Genomic DNA, 24,230 nt, shown 5'->3' on the forward strand with positions numbered 1-24,230 from the left:
ACTGAAGAATAACTTGCATAGTGCTTTTATTGTGAAACTAGAGGCCCAGTGCACAAATTCATGCATGGGTGGGGTCCAGCCAGCCTGGCCCCAATCAGGGCAGATCGGGGTTGGGCCAGCTGGGGGGAGGGACCATGGGTGATTGGCTGGAGGGCCCTGTCCCCCAATTGGGGTGGGGGGGTTGATAGGGGCCAGCAGCCTGGGGGAGGGGCTATGGGTGGTTGGCTGGCCAGCCCTGCCCCTGATCAGGGTGGGGGGCCAATCTAGGGTGGAGCCGGGCGGGGGGAGGGGCTGCAGAAGGTTGGCCAGCTGGCCCCGCCCCCCACCCCCCACCCCCGATCGGGCCAGTTCGCTGGCCACAGTGGGCGTCATAGCGACCAGTCATTCTGGTCGATACGTTAAGGCATTCTGGTCACTGGCTTTTTACATACATATAGATCAGCGGTTCTCAACCTATGGGTCGAGACCCCTTTGGTTGTTGAACAACCCTTTCACAGGGGTCACCCAAGACCATCAGAAAACACATATTGAATATATAATTACATATTGTTTTTGTGATTAATCACTATGCTTTAATTATGTTCAATTTGTAACAATGAAAATACATCCTGCATATCAGATATTTACATTACGATTCATAACAGTAGCAAAATTACAGTTATGAAGTAGCAATGAAAATAATTTTATGGTTGGGGGTCACCACAACATAAGGAACTGTATTAAAGGGTCACAGCATTAGGAAGGTTGAGAACCACTGATATAGATGGTATTAGAGTTTTAATAATTCTTTTTCAGCTTGCTGTAATAAAAGAACTAACACCAATTAAAACCCGTCTTGCCTTGGCTGGTTTGGCACAGCAGTTAGAGCGTCAGCCCAGGCACCTAAGGGTCGCAGGTTCTATTCCCAGTCAAGGGCACATACCTGGGTTGCAGGTTCAATGTGGCCAGGTCAGGGCATGTGCAAAAGGCAACCAATCAATGTGTCTCTCTCACATAGAAGTTTCTCTCTCTCTCTCTCTCTTCTCTCTCTCTCTCTCTCTTCTGCCTCCCCTTCCACTCTATAAAATCCATGGAAAAATCCTCAGGTGAGGATTTTTTTAAAAACATACCATCTTAAGTTGAAGATTTGAATCACTTTCTATATGGTGTAATGATTGCAAGTGGTCCTCAGTGTCTCCTTTGATCTCTAGCTTTCATGTTATTTATTGTACTTTTAAAAAGTGAAGAAAGGCAAAAGATTTTTGGGGACGTACACAATCGTCAGTAGCTATTAGGACATATAATGAACAAAGCTTTTGACCAGCAGTCTCCCTTTAGGAATCTTTGGAAGAAATGCTAAGACAAGTGTATAAAATAAAAATGTGAGGGCGTTAAAAAAAATACTGAAAAGAATCCCACCTATGCATTTGATAGTTTTGTCACCATTTTCCTCACTAACATACTGGAAGGAGTTTACAAGAAAAAACATGAAGGCAGGTAAAACTGAGAAAACATTTAACTTGAAAGAAAAAGAAAAATATTGTGCGCAGAGGGAGAACTGTGTGAGGTGGAACAACAATCAGTTTAGGAAAGATAGGTTATGATAGTGGTTCCCAAACCTGGGTGATCGTCGTATGTATTTGGAGAACTTTATCAAATAGAGACATCTGCGCTTCACACTGAGAGACTGCAGGGAAGATTTCGGTGAGGCCCTGGAAACGGGCTTTCTGAAATAATTCCCTAGGTTATTTCAATGAGCAGCCACATTCAGAAACCACTAGGCTAAGGGAAACCATTGAAATATCATAAATCCAGTGGACTCTGAATATGTAGCTCTATTGGAAAGTCACAGATGATTCCAGCAAAAGAGAACATTTCCAAATTCTTTAAAATAGGAAAGCCACAAAGAGTATTTTGTTTGACCTAGCCTAAAAATTAACACATTTAGTTGCAGATTATAAAAAGGTGGTCCGTGTAGCATAATGATACACTAGTTTTCACCGAAACCCAAGCTTTCATCTGGGAGTATGTGCACGAGAGACATGCTGCTATATGCGGGCTGACGGTGGCCCAGGACATCCGATTAGGGAACCACATCAGTCACGGACCATCCACATGAAGTGGCACCACTGCCCATTTGGTGGGTACAATAGTGTCACTTACTTTCCCAGGCCACAAAGAACGCCTTTTAAAGTAAATGTTTCAAGTACAGTGGCAAAAGACTAAATCCAGTTGTCTCAAAAATAACACACTTTTATTTTCAGGCAATTGCTTGATAAAGTGGTACTTTTGTTTGGCAGTAGGATCTTTGCACCAAGCCAATCCTGATTTTTAAAAGAAAGAAAACAAACAGCACTTGTGTAGGTATTGCAAAGAAATGTTTTTGAAGAATTTAAAAGTTGTATGTTCTAAGTTGTTGGCTGCAGATTTGTCTAACAACTGATCCATTGAAAGTAGTTTTAAGGAAAAAAATTCTCACATCCTCCCAGAACTCTCTACTGTGTATTAGTATGTTGTTTTCTCTTATATCCTGAGATTTGTGGTGTTTTACAATCTGGTGTCTGGGTCAGTAACACTAGTTTAAATTCTAAGGAAAACAAAATTGCAAAGTTTTGACTCCTGTCAATTAATGGGAAGGGGAAGACGGGTAAGGGGTGGGTGCATGGAGCAGGAAGGGGCTTCTCCTTATCCTCCAGGGGCCTCAGTACTCTAGGGATTGTTCTTGGGAAGTCCCTGAATTGTTCTTCCAGCTGAGAAGAGATAAACTCCCTAATGGGCAGTTCTTAGAAGAGCATTGCATTGTTTGCTAGCTAAATGCCTGTAGCTGGAAGTTTAGGAATAACATATCAGTGGAGAGTGGAAGATGACTATTTTGAGAAAACAAGAGTTGTATCACCCCAATCCTCCCAAGAGGGCCAGCAGCACACACACTCACACTAGTTCTGGGATAAATGATTGCTGACCTCTGCTCTTAGGATATTCCAGTCTTTCTTTCAATTATATTAAGTAATTTCTATAATCTTAGAAAACTAATTGCAAGTGTCAGGATATTATATTTGGTGAACATTTGCTTTATACAGGGAAGTCTGGTCTGGTTAGACAATTAAAGGTCTTTTATTCCACATCAAGAATTTTTTCCATTATACCAGAGTTGGTGTATCTATAAACCACAATACTAAGTGCATGCATAAATCAGGTGCAGCTGTATGGCCAATTCTAAACTTTCAATAACACATTAACATTCAATATTTTGGGGGTTTCATAAAATATTGGGGGAAGAATTTTTTTTCTTTACTTTTGAGGTTAGAATTGCATTTGAGTATAAAAACAAGTCAATTCTGTAGACCACTAATGTTTCCCTTTTTTTATTCATTTTTTAAAAATTATTTTTATCATTTCTTTTAAACAACTTTTTAAAATATAGGTTAAGCTTTTTTATGAAAATCTTTCTATAATGTACTGCCCTCCAAAACTCATACTGGACAGAACTAAATGTTATATTGATTACGCAATCATTATAAGCATAACATATTGGTATGCTTTCATATGTCTATAGAGAAGAATAAGGAATGGATAGGCTGAGCAAAAGCCTAGAACTTTTCAAAATCATCTGTATTCAGTTATATGAAGAGATTCCAAAGTATTTCCCTTATCTATGCCACATGTGTGAAAGTATACACACTTCTCAGGCTATGAATACATACACAGAGAATTTTAATAACACAAGTTCAAGTTTGAGTATTAATAAAACATTTATAAATATAGATAGAAATGTGCTCACATAGCCAAAGTTTGGTAACCATACTGGAAGGTAAAACTAGATAATAAATTCACATATTGGCTGCATTGTGAATTGAAGTAGATATTCTAAGTAGCCAGCTTCTTCCCAGTGCTTGAAAAAAGTGAAGGGATCTTAAGATATTATTGGAAAGTTTAAAATATTACTAAAACAAAAGTATTTTGGAGGCATGTTCTAAGGCAGAATTTATCTTATTAAATGTTTACATGGCAAATGGAGAGGATGAGGAGTCGCTGCAGGAGCCTGGGACCTGTCAGTTTGAAGGCATGCTCATCAGAAACTCAAACAAGTCAGTAGGGAATATGGCAAATATCTGATTCCTTAAGTGCCACAATATTCTGAGAGTGAAATTCTCATTATGAGAAGTATTTCCATTATTTAGATATGTAGCTTTATCTTTAATACAATATACACTTAAGATAATAGCTCTAATTATTTGAAGGCTTATCATGTATCAGAGAGTAAATAATGCCTTCAATGAATACTTGATACTTTAAGCATATATTAATTGCCTCCTATGTCCCAGGTATGAGCACTTGAGATGATGATAATGAAAGTGGGAAGAAGGCGATTGGTTGGCCTGAGCTGCCATTCATAGCTCTTAACCTAGTTCCTCTGGTGACTGGGATGTTTGTGAGTTCCCTGGGACTGGCCCAAGATGCAACTTGTGGGTTTAGAATAGACACCTATTATGGACTGAATGTTTGTGCGCTACCCCCACCCCCAATTCATATGTTGAAGCCCTACCCAGAAAAACGGGGCCTGAATGAGGTCATTGGGGCTAGGTGGGGTCACGAGGGTGGAGCCCTCATGATGGGGATTAGTCCCCTTATGAAGAGACACAACCAAAGAGCTCACAGCTCTCTCTCTCTGAGAGTAAACAGAGAAGAGGTCATGGGAGCACACTGCAAGACGGTGGCCTCCAAACCAAGAAAAGGGGCTTCAGAAACCTACCTTGCCGAAATCCCCAGCCTTCAAAACTGTGAGAAATCAATTTCTATTGTTTAAGCCACCAGTCTATGATATTTTGTTATGATAGCGAGCAGATTAAGACAACACCTCACCTGTGGGTGAGGCAAATTAGCCCAAATTGGGAATACAAATTATTTTAAGACACCATATGCACAGGATCCAACTTCCAGTTATTAATTACAGAAAGAAGTGAACAGGGAATTTTCCTCCCTAGACTTTAGAAAACCATTTGAGGGTGTTTTCTCCCCTTTGGTATATGATAAGTGGATAAAAAAACTGTGTATCCTATGCAGCGACCCCATCTGATGAGAACAAGATTTCGCCATTGATTCATCATTCAGTAAGAAAAGATAAGAGAATGGGAGAATCAAATAAAACTCTGCAAAGAAAATGAGCTACATGTTATGTTTTTGAAAAGTACAATGATTTTAAGGAGATTATGTATAGTCAGAATTTAACCTTAAACACCAAACTACTGACACTAAACACCCTAAATTACTCTGAATTTACTCAAATCCCAGGAATTATTTTGTAAGCATCTAAGATGAAGTTTTGTGTGTGCATGTTTGCAATAAGTGTGCAAAACTCACCTGGAAATGTCTTTAGTTGCAATGATCATATAGATGATTTTTCAAAAAAGATCTGAACAAATCTTTTGAGTCAGTAGCCTTATTCCACTTGTGACAATAATAAAATACTACTTAGTGAAATGTGGTTAGAATGAAATAGAACCATTTTTAAGTAAATGACAGTTGATTTAATACTTGCTGAAACCCTTCATAAAAATATATACAAACACAATAATAGTTATAACTGATTTACTTTTAAAAATTTTTATTGAATGATTTTTTTCACCAACTCACATAAAAGAACGTATACTTGTGTTGAATTTCAGCTGTTTTGGACACAATTTACAAACCATTTTATCATAAGCTGATCAGATATTCCTATGCATACTAATCAAGGATTTAACTCCCCATTCATAAAAATAATAATAACAAATAAAATAAATTTGAGCTCTGGCAAAATCAGTAACTTGGGTGTGTCATGACAGAAGAGAATGTGTTCCCTCGAAACTGCCAGGAAGAGCAGACCAGAGATTAGGCTGGTAGTTCCTGAATTTCATGGTTCATTCATCTACAAATTACTAAAACCCCTTGGAAATAAAGGCCTGGCCCTGGCCAGTGTTGCTCAGTGGGTAGAGCGTCATCCTGTGCACCAAAGGTTCATGGGTTTGATTACCGGTCAGGACACATACCCAGGTTGCAGGTTCTGTCCCTGGTCGGGGCTCAGGCATGAGGCAACCAACCGATCAATGTTTCTCTCTCTAGAATCAATGAAAAATATATCATTGGTTGAGGATTAATAAAAAAAAAAGTAATAAATAAGAGCCTGAACTAATGCCCTTTTATAACCATTCAGGAAATAGGTATCAAGTGCCCCAGGGCAACCGGTGGACTCTCTCTGTCTGCTGGGGCTGCCACGATGGCCAGAGTGAGTGAACAGCCTTGGTCCCTAATGAAAATAATCCGAACCTTCTTTGTAAAAGTATTCTTAGATCATATTCATTTTAAGGAAGCTATTTAAAATTACTACTCAGAGAATTCGCCAAAAATAATACGCCTAAGGCCCTATGAAGAAAGCTGAATTTTGTCAAGGGAAAAAAGACTCTCGCTTGAGAAAAACGAGAATTGCTTGTCCTAAATACACACAGGAGACTGTAGCATAAAGCGATGTGCCTTTCAAATGCAAGGCCATGTACAACTGTGGAGCTGTCTCCTCTATGCATGCATGAAAAGCCCATGGTTAGAACACTAGTTAAATAAAAGCTTGAGATCTTAAAAGGTCTCAGCTGTTAAGGGCCGCTGGCAAAAAAACAAAAAACACTTGGTTTAAAACTGTTGGCTGAAACTCAGAGGGAAGGCAGAGCCACGCCCTGGGGGCGACCCGGTCAACAGACTGGGACACCACTCAGTTTTGACCTTCCCGCCCAGTGTTAAGGGGATGGATCTCATGATGTCGCCAGGAACTCAAGGCCCACCCAGATGTGATGTAACTTCCTGTTATTCGAGTATTTAATAAACTCCTTCCCGTGCTGGCTTTCTCTGCGTCTGTCCCTCCATCAGAGGGCAGGCGCCACACCCAGGCCCAGCTTTTACCCTATTGTTGTGTCTGTCTTTTCATTTTTCCTTAAACCTCGTCGCGTTCTAATCAAGCTTCATCAACCCCTGCATTCTCTCTCTCTGTGCCGGCCGCGGGAAGAGAGAACCCCCCTCCCATGCTCAGCTTCCCTATTTTTAAACTAGATTTATTTCCTAGGATGAAGTATTTCTTTCATTTTAAACTATACACACTTCAGTCGATATTTTTCAAAGCAGTACGATAGGTGACAGTTTTGTTGATAAAGCTATTCCTTGTAATTCTTTAAAAAACAAAACGAACAAAAAACAGAGGGCATGCACTGAATGGGTCCATCTCAGAGTAGTCCTAACTGTCGTGAATGTCTGTCTCTAATTCGATTTGAAATGTGACTATCCGCCTCTGTATCTGCCGTTTCACCTTTAGTTGGCGCCCAGCACCACAGTAGATTCTTCTTGGGGTAGGACCCTGAGAATAACTCCATTGAGAAATCACATTGTTTATAGGACCAGCTTGAAGTTTTAAAGAGCGTCTAATTTTTTAAGAAGGCTAGCAGGAAAAAAATTACTTTGCACAAACCAAACATACCACCGTGTGAAGAAGAATATATACTTGGCATGGAAATGCCCATCAATAACTTTACCTAAACGGTTTTACATGCAGGAAAATCTCCTTTTGACAAAAGTAAATTTATAAAAGTATTGAAATGCTATGAATAGAGTTCGTGTCCAGGCACACTCCGTGAGGTGGTCTTGCTACAATCATCGGAACTGGTTTCCCCTGCGACTTAGATCGCCCGTGGCCTGGTTTCGGGGTCCCGTTACCCGTAAGTACAGTCGGCGTCCTCCCCGCGGATCCAGAGGCACAGCTGGGCGTACTTGAGGGGCGTGATGCGCACCGCCACGTTGTAGTCCTTCTGCTCGCCCTGCACGTCCACCCACTGGTGGCCCGAATAGACCGCGATGATCTTGCGCTTCCAATGCTTGTCTGGCTCTCTCAGACGCAGGTAGACCCCGGAGCCGGTGGAGCCCGGCTGGGCATCGCAGTATTGATAGAGGAGATCACTGGACTCCTCGGACACGCTGCAGAACCGGTAGACCAGCTGATCGGCTCTGTCCTGGTCAAAGCCGGAGAAGTGGATCATGCCCCCGGGCAGCTTCCTGAGGGCCGGGCTGACTCCTAGGTCCATGTATTTCTTTTTGTGAGCACGTTTCAGCTCCAGAAGAGCGTAGTCGTAGTCCAAGGCGGCGGCCCCTCTCCCTCCCGTGGCCCAGCCTTTGGGGATGTGCGTGTTCTTGACCCGGGTCCACTGGAAGGAGGGCCCGCCCTCAGCGCCCCTCTGACCCCCAGCAGAGTTCTTTCTCCTCCTTGCGGCCTTGGCTGTCTCCTTCAGATTCTCTTTGCTGCCCTCTCTTTGGTCATCACCATTGGCTTCTCTCCTGCTCCTCCTGGAACCCCTACGTTTCTTGCCACCTCCTTTATTTCTCATCTTCAACAGCCCTACCCTCAGCTTCCTACTCCCTTTCACATAGTCCTTCCCGTCGTGCACACAGTGGGCGGCGGTCAGAACGTGCCTGGGGGACACGATAACGCCACTGCAGCCCGTGGACAGCTTCACGGCGGTGCTGAAAGGGAAGTTGGTGAGGAATCTTTTGTCCAGGATGCTGAACCTGCTGTCTGTGCCATACACCTGCCTCTTCCTCCTCGCCGATGCCCCTCTGGCGGTGGTGTTTGGCGTGGGCTCCAGGACCAGACCTTGCACTTTCACTCTGGTCAAGGTCCGGGTGCCATTCTCAAAGACAGTCTCGTAGGAGAGCGCATCTTCCAGGTCAGAGAGGCTGGGAGCGGGGAGTTCTTTCTGGCACTCGATGCCACACACTTTCTTTAACACCATCTTGGCATCGGCCTCAAACGTGGGGCTGGTGAGATGGAAAGTCCTGTCACTGACAACCCTGGGTACTTTTCTCAGATGCCACAGAAAATCCTGCTCCACCTCTGATCCATCCGTGAGGGGCCACCCAAGCGTGAAAAAGATCAACCACAGCAGCGTCTTTTCCATTGTGTTCTTCTCTCTTGTCCTTAAAAAATAGAAAGAGAAAAGAGGGGCTTTACAACATTTTCTTTTTAAATGTTACTTATCCATGTCATTTAGGCCTTGGGTCCAATCTTCACCACAAACAGGAGTCCTTATTTTCCCTGTACTTAGGTTTTATTGTGATTAAACACCCTGTTAAGTAGGCTCGGACAAATTTCCAAAATCAGTAGATTGTTTTCCCCCCAATCTTCCCACCACCAGCCCTAACTCTCCCGCTGCCCCAGTCTGCCATCTCCACCTCTACCTCCCCAGGCCCAATGCGTGGGAGAGGGGGACGGGATAGCTAACTGGGGGGTCTCTGCTGCCCAAGCCACACTCTCCTCCTTCTAGGTCTCCTGCAACCTTATTTCCAGATGCCTTAGACCAGGGGTCCTCAAACTTTTTAAACAGGGGGCCAGTTCACTGTCCCTCAGACCGTTGGAGGGCCGGACTATAGTTTTGGTTTTTTTTAAAAAAAAACTATGAACAAATTCCTATGCACACTGCACATATCTTATTTTGAAGTAAAAAAACAAAATGGGAACAAATACAATATTTGTATTTGCGTGTGGCCCGTGGGCCGTAGTTTGAGGACCCCTGCCTTAGACATACAGATAGCAGGAGATGCTCCGCACTTCCCCTGCACTTGGCTCCTTAAACGCAAAAATCATAAGATCCCTCATCTCTAGAGTGTAAGTCCTCGCACAGAGCTCAAAAAAGCGTTCATTAGAATACAGTGGATTTCCCAGAACCATGGTTTGCGGACCAAGCTGATTGACGACGTAATTGAAGTCACCAGATACTATTCTAAAAGCAGTAGAGGCTTATGAAGTAAATAAATAGGGTCATCTGTTGCTGACCTGCTTTGATTTTTACAAGCAGAACCCCTTATCATAAAAAATATGCATAGGCCATTTTATGCTAAAGTTAGAAAAATGTACTCTGTACTTTTTTTTTTTTTTAACCAAGTTGTGCCTGGCACTACCATCTAAGGCAAAGCAACACACAAGCATGTGTCACAGTGGGCTTTTACTCTATGTTAAAATTAGTTACAAGAATTTATGGAGCCGAAACCGGTTTGGCTCAGTGGATAGAGCGTCAGCCTGTGGACTGAAGGGTCCCAGGTTCGATTCCGGTCAAGGGCATGTACCTGGGTTGCGGGCACATCCCCAGTAGGGGATGTGCAGGAGGCAGCTGATGGATGTTTCTCTCTCATCGATGTTTCTAACTCTCTATCTCTCTCCCTTCCTCTCTGTAAAAAATCAATAAAATATATTTTTTTTAAAAAAAGAATTTATGGAGCACAGGCTATGACTCCGAATTGGCTACTTGGGGGAGCATGATAGGGATTAAATATAGTCCCTTTCCTCATGGGTCTCCTCCTCCAAGAGCAGTGGTTCTGTGTTAAGTAATTTTAAAGTTGTGAGTGCTGATCGATCATACATTGCATCTTCTTGTATTCACCTCTTCTTGTCCTCTTTTCCTGCCTTCCTAGGCTCACAGGTATGTAAATCTCTGTAGTGGAACTGATGTTTGTCAGTTGTTGCTTCCTGAGGGTGGGGCCAGTGGTAGCACTTTTTGGAGCAACAATTTGGAAATGTGTAAGCTATGCTCCACATCATTTTTAATTAATAGCTAAAATATCCAGGCTTAGCAAATGATTTGCACTTAGTATAGAGCAGAGGCAAATTCAAAGTTACATTATTCCTACAACACTTGGACTCTCAATGCTCTCTGATAATGTGTGTGTGTGTGTGTGTGTGTGTGTGTGTGTGTTCAATAAAAGTAATGAAGAATGTTAGGAATGTTCCTTAACACAGGGTACACCCATAGGATCCTGTGCACCGGCATGAAAACCACAAGTTATCTCTGAGCAGAGTTGGATACGACATTGCTTGATACAACAGAGTTCCTTTTGCCACACAGGAGTACAGAATTTTATTAATAAACAGCATTCTTTGATAAAACATATACTACATAACCTCTCCATTGTTTAAACATGATATATTCACCAAAATATGACACAATTAACTTGAATCACCATACATTGGAACATATTGAACAAATTTATAATAATCTTTACCATGTTTTGGCATCAGCAAGATTACATAGAAGTTTTGCAATTTCCATTTTTTTTATATCTGCTCACACTTGAATGCTGAGTAATGGTGATTCAGTTAATTTTAGACTGTATTGTTTAAGTACCTTGTAACTTATCTTATTTGGGGAAATAATGGATATTGTCCAAAAATCAATAAAGAATATACTTCGGAAAAGAATCCACAGTCATGGGACAATATTGTCTAATCATTACCATGGCAAATTTGACTTTATCAGAGCAATATAGTGATAATGATTTTGTTGAGCCACTTCATATTTTCTTTTGTTATCTTCTGTGCAATCTGCACAATGAATATTTCATCAGTTTTATTTAATTGGGTTGCAGTGAAAGGCTTATAACTCAGTCATTTCACGAAGACCTTGAAATCCTGTGCTTAACTGGATAGTTTCCACAATGAAAAATTATGTCTTTGCAAAAAAAAAGAGCTAAGATCAGAGTTATTTGCTGCCTCTTAGCTTATCAACAGACTGAAATAGATGATGATTAAAAAGAGATATATATTTTATCTACCTGATTCTCAGCAAAATTTCAATCAAGGGAGATTTTTAGTCTGGAAAACAAGTTTTAAAAATTAATTTTTTTCACCTTGGCCGGTTTTGCTCAGTGGTTAAAGTGTTGGTCTGCAGACCAAAGGGTCTCAGGTTCAATTCCTGATCAAGGGGATGTACCTCAGTTGCAGGTTCAATCCTCAGCCCCACTGGGGAGCATACAGGAGACAACAAATCAATGTTTCTCTCTCTCTCCCCCGCCTACTCCCTCCCTTCCACCTAATCCTTACCCAAGGGAAAAAAATATTCTTGGGTGAGGATTAAAAAAATTTGATTTTTTCATTTAGCACTTTATGATAATAGCTGTCTATTTATACAGTACATGATTGCAGTATATGATTGCATCAAAGACTGAAAGTCAGCCATATGTCTTCATTGAGAAATACATAGAATCACTTTGTACATATTAACACTTGATACTAATGTTTTGTAGAATAATAATGTGGGAGAGTCATTCCTAGGCAAACAGAGATGTCCCAAATCATGGCGCTGTGGTACTATTTCCCCAGTTAGTTTTTGTTTTCAGAATGATTTAGTTTAGTCTTGCAACTTTTTATCTACTTAGGGATTAGAAAGGAAGAATGTAGCTATTAAATAACTGACAAGATCATATTCTACTATGCAAATCATTGAACTGGAATATGAACAAAAAATATAGAAGTTTCCCTACTCTTTACGAAATAAAACATGTACTCTGTGTCATAACTCTGTAGGCAGGCTTTTAAGAAAGTCCCATGTAATCGTTTTATGTGTCAACTTGACTAGGTCACAGGGTGCCCAGGTACTTGGTTGCACATTACCCTGGGTGTGGTGTGCCTGTGATGGTGTTTCTGGATGAGATTGGCATTTGAATTAGTAGAATGAGCAAAACAGTTTTCTCTCCTCAATGTGGGTGGGCCTCACCCAATCAGTTGAAGGTCTGAACAGAACGAAGACTGACTCTCCTGTGAGTAAGGGAAAACACTTCCTACCTAACTGCTTTGAGCTGAGGCATTGCTTTTATTCCTGACTTGGACTCAACATGAAACATGAACAACTCAAAAGAATGTCATTAATTTGTTAATAAAATTCTGTATTGATGTCTGGCAAACTATAAACCCTGTCATATCAAAGGATGCCGAGCTTATAGTCCCCAGAGAAGCCGGGTCAGCATCACCCAGGAATGTGTTAAAAATGATAATTTCAGGGCCCAACCACCTACTGCCCGAAACTCTCCAGAAGGGGGCCAGGTTCCCAGCTATATATGTTTTCACCCGCCTTCCAGGCAATTCTGATACTCAATACAGTTTAAGAATCACAGTAAACCAAGGCCCTAGTGTAGTAGCTGAGCCACACCCTGGAAGGCAGTCTTTCCAGGGATGATTGCTTAACCTAACCAGGTTTCAAATGATATCTGCTCCATGTTTGTGTACAAAATAAATTTATTCTGAAGTTTGCTCTTTTATTATCTTAGCAACTGCTAACAGCAAATGGCTCAGTGATTTAATAAGAAAAAAATAACTTACTTTTATATAAGTGACTTAATAAGAGATCTGAAAAGATTCAAATTCAGTAGTCTTGTATGAGATGCCGCCAACTTCTGATGCCACAGATCGAGCAGTGGCATGAGTTGCCCAGCCCTGTCTGGTGCCCTTGGAGTGAGCTCCACAAAAATAAAAGCCATGCCCACATCTATCCTTGGGCATGGGAAGGGCACAGCCTTGTAACATGACCTCAGAATCACAGTAATAAGAGACATGGGTTCAGTTAGCTTAATTTGGCCTGTAATTTAAAATTGGACAAATGTCTATGGATGCTTTCTTTTGGAAAATCTAAGCTTGCCTGGTGGTAAAATGTCAATGTAATGTAAATGACAGCTCTCAGTGATAGAGCAACCCCAGCATTCAAAAAGCACTAACTCATTGACCTAACAAGATACAGTCCCCATTAGTGGGGCATCTATATTTTGAAATCTATAACATTCCTTGCCTTCCCTCATCTTCCTCCTTTTTCCAACCTTCCACTATAATTGTGACCTCAACTCCCACTTTCCAGATGGTTTGGAGTTGAGGCTTCATTTCGGTTAATGAAAGTGAGGTTGCAGTCATGGCTCTCCACCATGCGTCAGTGTACACACAGTTGGTTGTGGGTTGGGCCATGGAAATAAATGGAGTAGATGGGAATTAGGAAGGAAGCAAGAGCACCAGGATATGCAGGTGAACTGCAGCAATAGAGCAAATACTACTGCACATTTGTACCTGGTCATTATTAACAGAAATGACCACATATAACTATAAAAGATGACTTACTACTTTTTTTGTTTGTTTGCTATGCTCTCCGAAAGTGATTGTGATAGTATGTAGAATATTTGGTCTGCATGTATAACCAGCATAGTGGCTACACATGCAAACCAAGGAGTGAGAAGGCTTGGGCTAAGTCTCATCTTTACCACTTATGAGGCATATGTATTTGGGAAGTTCATTAAATTCCATCCTCACCTGAAAAGTGGGGATAATGATGATCTCTACCTCATATGGTCTCACCAATGAGCCCAAAGCACGGTGAGCATCAATAACAGGTTCTTTCATCATTACTGTTCTACCTTCATGGGTGAATTAATATTACTATAAATTGGTACAGCCACTATGGAAAACAGTATGGCAGTTCCTCAAAAAATTAAAAATAGAGTTACCAATATGACCCAGCAATCCCTCTTCTGGGTATCTACATGAAAAACTCGAAAACGTTTATTCTCAAAGATATGTGCACCCTATGCTCACTGCAGTATGACTCACAGTGGCCAAGACATGGAGACAACCAAAGTGTCCTTCGCTAGAGCATTGGATAAAGAAGATGTGGTACAGATAGACAATGGAATACTACTCAGCCATGAGAAACGATGAAATCCTGCCATTTGTGACAACATGGATGGACCTTGAGAACATTATGCTAAGTGAAATAAGTCAGAAAAAGCTAAGAACCATGTGATTTCACTCATATGTGGGATATAAAACTGAAGCTCATACTAGTAGATGCAGACAACAGTGTGGTAGCTATCAGAGGGAAGTGGGTAGGAGGATAGTAAAGCGTAAAGGGGGCTAAAAATATGTTGATAGAAGATGATTTGACTTGGGTGGTAGGCACACAATGTACTAATGAATCATAGAAATGTATACTTGAATCTGGCTGGTGTGGCTCAGTGGTTGAGCATCGACCCATGAACCAAAAGATCACAGGATTGATTCCAGGTCAAGGCACATGCCCGGGTTTCAGGCTCAATCCCCAGTAGGGGACGTGCAGGAGGCACCCCATTGATGTTTCTCTCTCATCAATGTTTCTATCTCGCCCTCTCTCTTCCTCTCTCTAAAATCAATAAAACATACTTTTTAAAAAAAGAAATGTATACTGGAAACCTATCTGATCCTATTAACCAATGTCACCCCACTAAATTTAATTTTTAAAAATATCACTTTGAAATAACTTATTACATGAGCTAAAGTTATAGCACTTTTAGTTTTCTAAAAAGTCAATTTTACAGTCAAATGTTTTTATTTTAGGATGGTTTCCAACACACTCTCAAACTGCCTTTTTTGTCTGTTGTGTTTTGTTCTGTTCAAGGACAGCTTCACTTTAGAGACTTCCCAAATGAATTTTTCCCTAATTACTCCTTCCTACAAACATCTGTGTTTTTGTAATATATTTTTCTCATTACTGTTAAACTTAAATATGATTAAACATTACCCGGTCACAGAACACTCAAACTGTATTTCCTGTGACTTATTTATAGCCTGGATCTACATTGGAATTCTGGAACTGAATCAGGCTCTCGGCCTAAAAAGAAACAGAGTCCATGTCAAAATAATAATTCTAAGGGAGGAACTTGCAGTGAAAGAAAAAACTAACTTTCTGAGGAAATCTATCTAAAATGTATAGAATATTACTGGCATGACATAATTATATTTACACTTTAGCTCTGGTAGGGCAGGTGGACTAATGAAAGGTGAGAAGACTGCTCGCTATATTAAACATTTCACATGAATTGTTTTTCTTATATATGAAAAATGAGGCTGCTGGCTTAACATCAAGGACCGGCACGGATTGCGTTCCCTCACCGGGTGATACACTCACACTTACTCAGGCCTTTCTTTCCACCTGTCCCTTGTAATGTATGGTGAGGTGGGCGTCCAAATTCATGTATATAAATAGTATGCCATCACGGAACAGAATTTTGCCTTAATCTGTTAAACATTCAAGGGGGCAGTGCTGGCCAACACCAACTTCTACCTTATGTATATGTTAGGACACACCAAGGACTGCACAGACACTTTTTACAACTTGCCTGTCCTTTTCTTAACCATCCAAGATCTCAACCACCTGCCCCACCTCAACACACACACACACACACACACACACACACACACACACACATCACTGCCTACATTTATACACATGCATAAGCATGAAAACATGCTCCAGCCATCTCCTTCCTCCACTTTCATACCCTACCTGCTCAATAAAGATTGACATACAACAGGTCGACGTTGTGACCTGGCCCTGGTATTTCTAATTACCAACAGGGAGAAGTGCTGGCTTAGGCAAAAGCCCATAGCAGGAGACGAGGGGTTGTTATTAATAAGACTAAACAAGTGTAAAGCAAGCCTTAACGGGTCAGGTTTTGGAGAACACCTGTAAAAACTTTAGAAGTCACTTTCACAAATTGGGGGCAGGTGTAGAGAAGAAAATGTACTTTACCAAGTCCAATTCCCACTGTGGGCCCTCACTAATGTTAATTACTGGCTGTAGCATTGAATAGCAGCAGCCTTTAAGTTACAAAGTGTATGAAATTTCAGCCTTGAGACAATAACAGTGTTAGTGACATTAACAAATATGAAGAGTAAGAACGGGGGTGTTTCAATCATTATGGAGGCAGTGGGCATGGCAGTCAAACCAATTTAAGTCTATACGTGCTACTTTTTAGCTGTGTGACTTTATGAAGGTTAATCTCTCCAAACATTATTTCCCACATTTGTTAAATAGGGAGAATACTTTAAAGTATTTTTGTAAGGAACTAATATTAATATGCCCAGAGCATAATGTATATTCAACAAATAGCAGCAACATATTATTATTAATATAAAACAATGAAAGTCCAAACATAGGTAGGTATTCATAAGGGACTTCACACATTTCCCACTGCTGTGTCCCTCATTGTTTATGCCAAGTAATGGCTGCCAAAGAGAGCCACATTCTAATTCCCAGAACCTGGAAATATGTTCCTGACATGGTGAAAGATTTGCACATGGGATCAAGGATTCTGAGGTGTGGTTAGCTTGGGTTATCCAGGTGAGCCCAATGTAATCACAGGGATCCTTCTAAGAAGGTAGGAGGGCCGGAGTGAGAAGGAGCTGTGAAGATGGAGGCAGGGGTCAGAGTGGTGCAGGGTAAGCATATGAGGTGGCCTCCAGAACCTGAAAAATGCAAGAAAAGAGATTCTGTCTTTGAACTTTCAGAAGGAAAGCAACCCTGCTGACCTACTTTAGACTTCTGGCCTTCAGGAATATAGGATAACATGTTGTGTAAGTCACTACGTCTTCAATAATCTTTTACAGCAGCAGTAGGAAATCAATACACTTACAAAGGTAAGAATCTAGCTTTTTAAAAATTGTCTGCCCTGGGTGTTCAGAAAGAAAGAGGAAGTAGGGAGTGATATAAAGTGGGGGGAAAATGTTTGGTTCAGCACCTTAAACATAGATGAAAATTTTCATTTTAAGGAAAAGTATACAAACATGCAATTTTAGACCTAAAAACAGGTCACAGTAAAACTTTATGGTGGCATGAAGCAGTGTTGTGAGAGTGACAAGAATTGGAAAAAAGAAGATAGATTTGTTTGTTTATTCAACAAACAGATACTGAAGACTATGCACCATTTCAAAGTCTCTTTCCTTATTTGAGGTTCTTCTTAGCTGTCGAGTTAGACTAGAACATTTCTAAGATCTCTTTCAGCTCTAACGTCCTAGATTAAACCACGGAGGATGCCAGGCCAGCATGGCTCAGTGGTTGAGCGTCAACCTATGAACTAGGTACAGTGATGGCAAACCTATGACACGCGTGTCAGAGGTGGCACGCGAACTCATTTTTTTGGTTGATTTTTCTTTGTTAAATGGCATTTAAATATATAAAATAAAAATCAAAAATATAAGTCTTTGTTTTACTATGGTTGCAAATATCAAAAAATTTCTATATGTGACACGGCACCAGAGTTAAGTTAGGGTTTTTCATAATGCTGACACGCCAAGCTCAAAAGGTTCACCCTCACTGAACTAGGAGGTTATGGTTCCATTCCTGGTCAGGGCACATGCCCAGGTTGTGGGCTCCATCCCCAGTGGGGTGTGCAGGAGGCAGCTGATCAATGATTCTCTCTCATCATTAATGTTTCTGTCTCTCTCTCCCTCTCCCTTCCTCTATGAAATCAATAAAAATACATATTTTTAAAAAATTTAAGCCACAAATGAGAAAACACAAGTAATTTATTCATCCATGATCCTCAAGAAGCTTCAATTCCTAATCCTCCAGGATGGGAACTTGTCTGCTATCTACATTGCTACCACTAGATGGCAGAGTTAGCCTGGTGATAGCAAATCTAAGGCCCTGCATTTAAATTGTTTACATTTCTGAGCTGTGATATAGAATTTATTTGAAAAGCATGTGGAATTCAGCAGGGGGAGACGTAACTGGCTAATACACAAAATGGTTGTCACATATGGAATGTATCACATTTAGAAAACCCATCCGCAGGCCACAGAGCCCATCCTGATGAACTGAGAGCTGATAATGCTGTCTACAGCCAGACAATTTTCTGGCAGGTGGCTTTCCGAAAACCGTGGTAGTGCCAGCACACTTCCACTATGACCTACAGCATTGCTAAATAGTCCCCCCAAATGTGCTGCAATTCATTTCAACATAAAGGAAAATCTTCAAGCTGCCAAATATTTCACATATGTTTATCAAATACTTTATAATCCATTCCCAAAGGATATGCTCTCTGCTGATCCTATGCTGAAGGCAAGAAAGTTCATTGACAATGTGCCAATTTCTATTCAAAATATCATACCATAGCACGATTTTCAACTTCAGTTTCAGGAACGGAGACAAAGTAATGTCTGCTTTAAGAGTTTGGCAGTACATGAGGGAAAGGAAGATGGTAACCTTACACAGTTGATTATTTTACAGTAACACACATCTTCTGTTTCTCATCACAATAAAAGAAATCCTCCCTTTTTTTTCAGCTATTTTTCCAGGGCATGTACATTTCAATTTATGCAATGGATATGCTGTGTGTAAATCAAATTTGGGGTGAATGGCAGTAAGGGAGCCCCGAGGGAACCCTCTGCTGGCTCTCTCATGCATTGAGATAGGAAGTGCACAGCATATGGCTCCGGACTTATTTTTATATCTTGCAAGTTGATCTTTGAAAGCAAAGAATGTCTATAAATGTATTAAGTTTGCTACTTTTCAGGCTTTAAAGCAGTTTTTGATCACATTTTTTTTTTTTTTTTTTTTTGCTAATCATACCTCAGTTTAACACATCTGAAATTTTTGAATAAAATTTTAGTTAAGCAAAGTTGTAAAATGACTTTTGTTCCACTAATCTGACTTTGTTGTTTTCTAATCTCTCATCTCAGATCTCTCATCTGCAATTAACTCGGTGCTAAGTGAGGAAGCTTCAGCCTCCAAAATTCTGAATCTGATCCTGCTGATAAAATGCAATATGCTTGAGCATTGGGCAGAGAAAGATAAATAATTTACTCAGGAGGGAAAATTAACTCACATTAGCAATGGTTTGTTTTAACATATAATGAGTACATACTATGTGCCAAGCACATAGGCTAAACAGTCTCACATTTAAAAACATGAAAACGTTTCTTTTAAGCCACGGGTTTCTGGGCTGTCTGGAAGAAAATTTTGGGGAGTCCAATCCCTTCTCACACTAAAGGAGCTCCTCTAATATTTCCTTAAAAAACAAAATTCCAAATGATGCTTGGCCCCTACTTTCAAGCCTGGATGTCTTATTTGGCTGGGGTTTGAACATTCTTTCTACAAATTATAAAACAGATTCTAAGCATAATTCTCCAAGTAGCAAAATGTGACTTTTATAATCCTCTCTAGAGGCAAATGTACGTGGGATAAAATGAGAATTCCAGAAGTTAGTAGGACTAATAAAAGGGGGGAGGGGGGACCTAGATGGGACATGCAGCTTCATTTCCAATCAATGACCATGTAAAAAGGTCAGAGGAATCAGGCGAGAATATCTCTACAACTTTCAAAACTATTTATTATAGAAAATGTCCAAGCTACACACAAGTAGAGTAAGAAGTATATCCCTGTGTGCCCGTCATCCAGCTCCAACAGTATCAATATTTAGCCAATCTTGTTTCATCTATTCCCTCTTTTTTTTTTTTTTTTTGCTAGAGTATTTTACAGCAAGTCCAACACTGTTCGATTTCTTTACACCTTCTTATTTTAGAAAAGTTTTCCACTGCTCCTTTTGCAGTCAAGTTGAAGAGAGAGTGTGTGATTGATTCTAGTTTTCACGGTAACCCTGCCAAAGAGGTTTTGAAGAGCAGACTTTATGAGAATGTGTTTTACACCTTTTGCAATAGCATCTGCTAATAATCATAAAAATAAAGAGGTTCCCCTCTGGTGCTGCTTAAGTAGAAAGAATTCCATTTATATTCCAATGCAAACACTGTGCTGTTAATATTAAACTGTGCAGAGGCAGGCACTCACGGTTGCCTGTTGGAAGAGAAGTTCATTTCTTTGAGGACAAAATGCTAAGTTTGAGCCCATCTTTAGAGTCCGTCAAAGAAGCTCTCCTTGGATGGGTACTACCTTTTTAAGGAAAACTTCCACCTTCTAGCTAGGGTCTCGCCTGCGGTTGGGGTGGGGCGGGGGCGCTCCATCCTTACCTGTGAAGCTTATTCAGTCCCGAGGGCGCTGCCCAGTAGGATCAGAGAGCTCCCGCGAGGTGGTCACCGACGCTGGGGACAGAGGGAGGATGGGGGCGCTGCTGCCAGGAGCCTCGCTGACTGCCAGGGCCAGAGGCTGCCCTGCCACTGTTGGCCAGCGCCTCCAGGAGCCAGCGGCAGAGACTGCGGAGGAGGCAGCGCCCAGCTGCTCACCGAGGGGAGATGGGAGGGGAAAGGGGGCGATGACGTGGGGGTGGGGGGAGGCGAAGGGGGAAGGAGGTGGGCCAGAGGAGAGAGGGACGGAGAAGAAGCCGAGACACTGGCCCATTGGGGACGGGGGTTGTGTGTGTGTGTGTGTGGAGGGGGGGTACCTTACTATGAAATGCGGGCAGACAAAGAAACCCCCCCACCTTGTTTTTGTCCCCAGAGTGAGTGAATTAAGCATTAGCACACATGCATGAGCGGGCTTGCAGGAGACATCTGACGCAGTGAGAGCATGCACCCTTGCCTATCTCAGGAAGATACCCTGCTGTGCATGTGCTGGAAGTGAGGAGGGCAGCGCCCCAGAGTTCACTTTGAGTCTCATTCCTCCCCTCGGCTGGCTGCTTAGACTCAGCCAGCAGAACCAGGGCGTTTCCCCAACCCTATCCCACGCCAGTCTTCATCCCGGACCTCGCCTCCCAGGACGCTCTGCCCACGGGGCAAGTCCGACTGGTGCCAGCACCACGTGCCAAGTCACCTGTAGTCCCAGGTTCCCACAGGCGCCCACAGTGGACCAGGCACCCCAGACAGCCTCGCCCGCCGACTGAGCTACTGGTGACCCTGTGAGCATCCATGCTGCCTGCAGGGGGCGCTCGTTGGTTTCCATCTGTCAGGAGGTAACAGGCTTTTTTTTTTCCTTTTTAAAAAAATACTTTTAGCGAATATCCTTTTAAGATCCCCCCCCCCCCCCCCCCTCCGCCCAGTCCACCTGAATTCTAACCTCATTCATTCTCACTCTCTTCTATTCTCCTCGTTAGGAGAGGTGCTCCTTTGGGGTAGGGACCGCATGTGGAAGGGAACTTTATTGTTTCAGCATCTACTGAGCTGCTGCTACTGGGGCAAGGTGCAGGGTTACAACAATGAGCACAAACACTGGGTGCTGCCCCTCAAGTAAGTGCACACGTATTTATAACACAAGGTTTTAGCACCTCTCACAGCACTGGGCTCATTAATGGGTTATTGCATTTCTCAAGTCCCTATATTTTTTTAACGAATCGAGATCAGAACATGTATACAGTTTTATTTCCTGTTTTTTCACCTAACATTTTCATTTATGCATTTACTATGTAATTTCAATCTATTAATAATTTTTATCTGGTAGAATATAGTTAGTTCTGAGATGTTGTCTCCTCCATTAGATCGTAAGCTTTATACACATCTTTGAATTGCCACCCTCTCCCACATGGTATGTCATGGGGGCTGACTATGTGTTGAACTAAAAAAAAATTTCCAATTAAATGGAGTTGGGGGGAGTCAGAGAGAAAATCCAGAATCCAGAGTGGGAAGTCACAACTGATACTAAATAGCTGTGCCCTGGGCCTCAATGTCTTCACCTGTAAATTAAGAAGGCCGAGCTGGAGAAATTCTACAGTCTCTACTTCTCAAACATTTTTGGGATTCTAACATTGCATACATCCAGAAGAATGTAATGTGGACCCGTCATGGACATCACATAAGGCTGACTTCGAGTGCTCTCACATTTCCAAGGCCCCCTTCCTGAGTGAGTCTTGTACCCCAAGCCCCCTTTCCCCTAGCTTTATTCACATAAGACCCTGGGTAAGTTTATGATGTACCATGTGATGATTTCATGCTTGGATATATTACAAAATGTTTGCCATAATAAGGTGAGTTAACACATCCTTTCCCTCACATCATTACCATTTTGTTATTGTGAGAACATTAAAGCTCTACTCTCACAGCAATGTTCAAGTACACAATACAGTATTGTTAACCGTCGCCATGCTGTGCATTAGGTTCAACGTGATCATCTTATAATTGAAAGTGTGTGCCTTTTGACCAACATTTCCACATCCCCCCCCCGCCCCCCACTCTTCAGCCTCTGATCACCACCATTCTATTCTCTGTTTTTAAGAAGGTGATGTTTTTAGATTTCACATAGGAGTTCATACAGTATTGATCTTTCTCTGTCTGGTTTATTTCACTTAGCACAATGCCCTCAAAATCCATCCATGTTGTTCAAAATGGCAGGATTTCCTTCTTTTTCATGGCTGAATAATATAATATATATAGTGTGTGTGTGTGTGTGTGTGTGTGTGTGTGTGTGTGTGTAACATTTTCTTTATCCGTTTTTCTGTTAATGGACACTTAGGTTGTTTCCGTGATTTGACTTTTATGAGTAATGCTGTAAGGCAGATGAATGTGCAGATATCTATTCAAAATAGTGATTTTTATCTTCTTCAGATATATACCCAGAAGTGGAATTGCTTAATGATGTGGTAGTTCTATGTTTAAATTTTTGAAGGATTCCATACTGTTTTCCATAGTGACTGTACCAATTCCCATGAGTACCAATACTAGTGCCCCAGGGTTTCCTTTTCTCCTCTTCCTCGCTGGCATTTGTTGTCTCTGGGCCTTTAGTTTTCTGTGGATTTACCCTTCATTTTTTCCCTGGCAGATGTCCCAGCAGAGCCAAGACTTCACATGGGAACATTATGTCATCAATGCAATAGGTCATCTCACTGGTGTGGGAAGGACAGGTCATATTGTGGGGCTGTGAAGGTGACCTTGGGAAGCTCTAAGGGGTTTATTGTTGCCCCTCATCCCACACATGTAGGAAAGTTATCTTAGTTATCAGAAACCTGTACTAGTCAGTCTTTCCATGAATCTTCTTAAAGATGAAGTACCTTGGCAGGAACATTTTTGCAAAAGCATCAGAATAAAATAATAACTGCAAATGACCAAAGACTTAAACACAATCATGGTTAAGAATCTGGTGAGAGTTCACATATATACACACAATGAGGCAATTGACTTAATTATCTATTCCCCTCTTACTCAGCTTGACCACACATCAAATTCTTCCCCCAAGATTCCTTTTCCACAAACCTGCAACTTTCATGTGCCTTTCAGCTTTTGCCCTATCTTTTCCTTTTGTATTTTGAAACAGTCATTTTAATTTAGGACAAGATTATTTTGTTTTTACCTTTTACCAAAAAGACTATGTTGTTTATATCATTCTTTTATCAAAATAACAACACCACATTCTATTTTCCTTTCCCTCAACAACAATGCATCTCCTTTTTTTATACCTTCTTGTACAGAAAACATATATCCTATTTTCCATATACATTTTCTTTCATCCTTATTATGTCTAGTTAGTAGTTCGTAAAAAGCCTTATTTCTTTTACAAATCAATTTTGGCTACAGCAGACTGTATTTTTTTAAAGGCCTCTTTTGTCCTTCAGTTTCTGTGGGCAATGTTTTGGTTAGCTCCTGGGGTGTTTACATTTCAAAGGCATGATAAGATTTGCAAGTTTCAGAGACAGAAAAGATTCAAGTTTTCTCCTAGGCCTTTTAGGATGTATTTCTTTACTATCAGAAGTCTAAGGAAATTGCTATTTAAAATTTCCCTTTGTATTAGGGGTCTAAC

The 24,230-nt window shown here is 41.3% G+C and overlaps 1 protein-coding gene across 1 annotated transcript; it reads right to left on the reverse strand.

The window, feature by feature from the left end:
- Positions 1-5,608: 5,608 nt before the first annotated feature.
- On the reverse strand, positions 5,609-20,711 carry PRSS35 (serine protease 35). Its single transcript, XM_070419320.1, has 2 exons — positions 20,579-20,711; positions 5,609-8,967 (listed from the first exon to the last, which is right to left on the reverse strand). Exon 2 carries the CDS (start codon positions 8,946-8,948, stop codon positions 7,710-7,712), a length of 1,239 nt encoding a protein of 412 aa, XP_070275421.1. The 5' UTR covers positions 8,949-8,967; positions 20,579-20,711; the 3' UTR covers positions 5,609-7,709.
- Positions 20,712-24,230: the final 3,519 nt, after the last annotated feature.

The sequence above is a fragment of the Myotis yumanensis genome, unplaced genomic scaffold (assembly GCF_028538775.1).
Source record: "Myotis yumanensis isolate MYYU_CA2020_CCGP unplaced genomic scaffold, mMyoYum1.0.hap1 SCAF_6, whole genome shotgun sequence".
Taxonomy (NCBI): Eukaryota; Metazoa; Chordata; class Mammalia; order Chiroptera; family Vespertilionidae; genus Myotis; species Myotis yumanensis.

Excerpts from the sequence above, each read along its gene's own strand:
- PRSS35 (XM_070419320.1), bottom strand. The coding sequence starts at position 8,948 with ATGGAAAAGACGCTGCTGTGGTTGATCTTTTTCACGCTTGGGTGGCCC.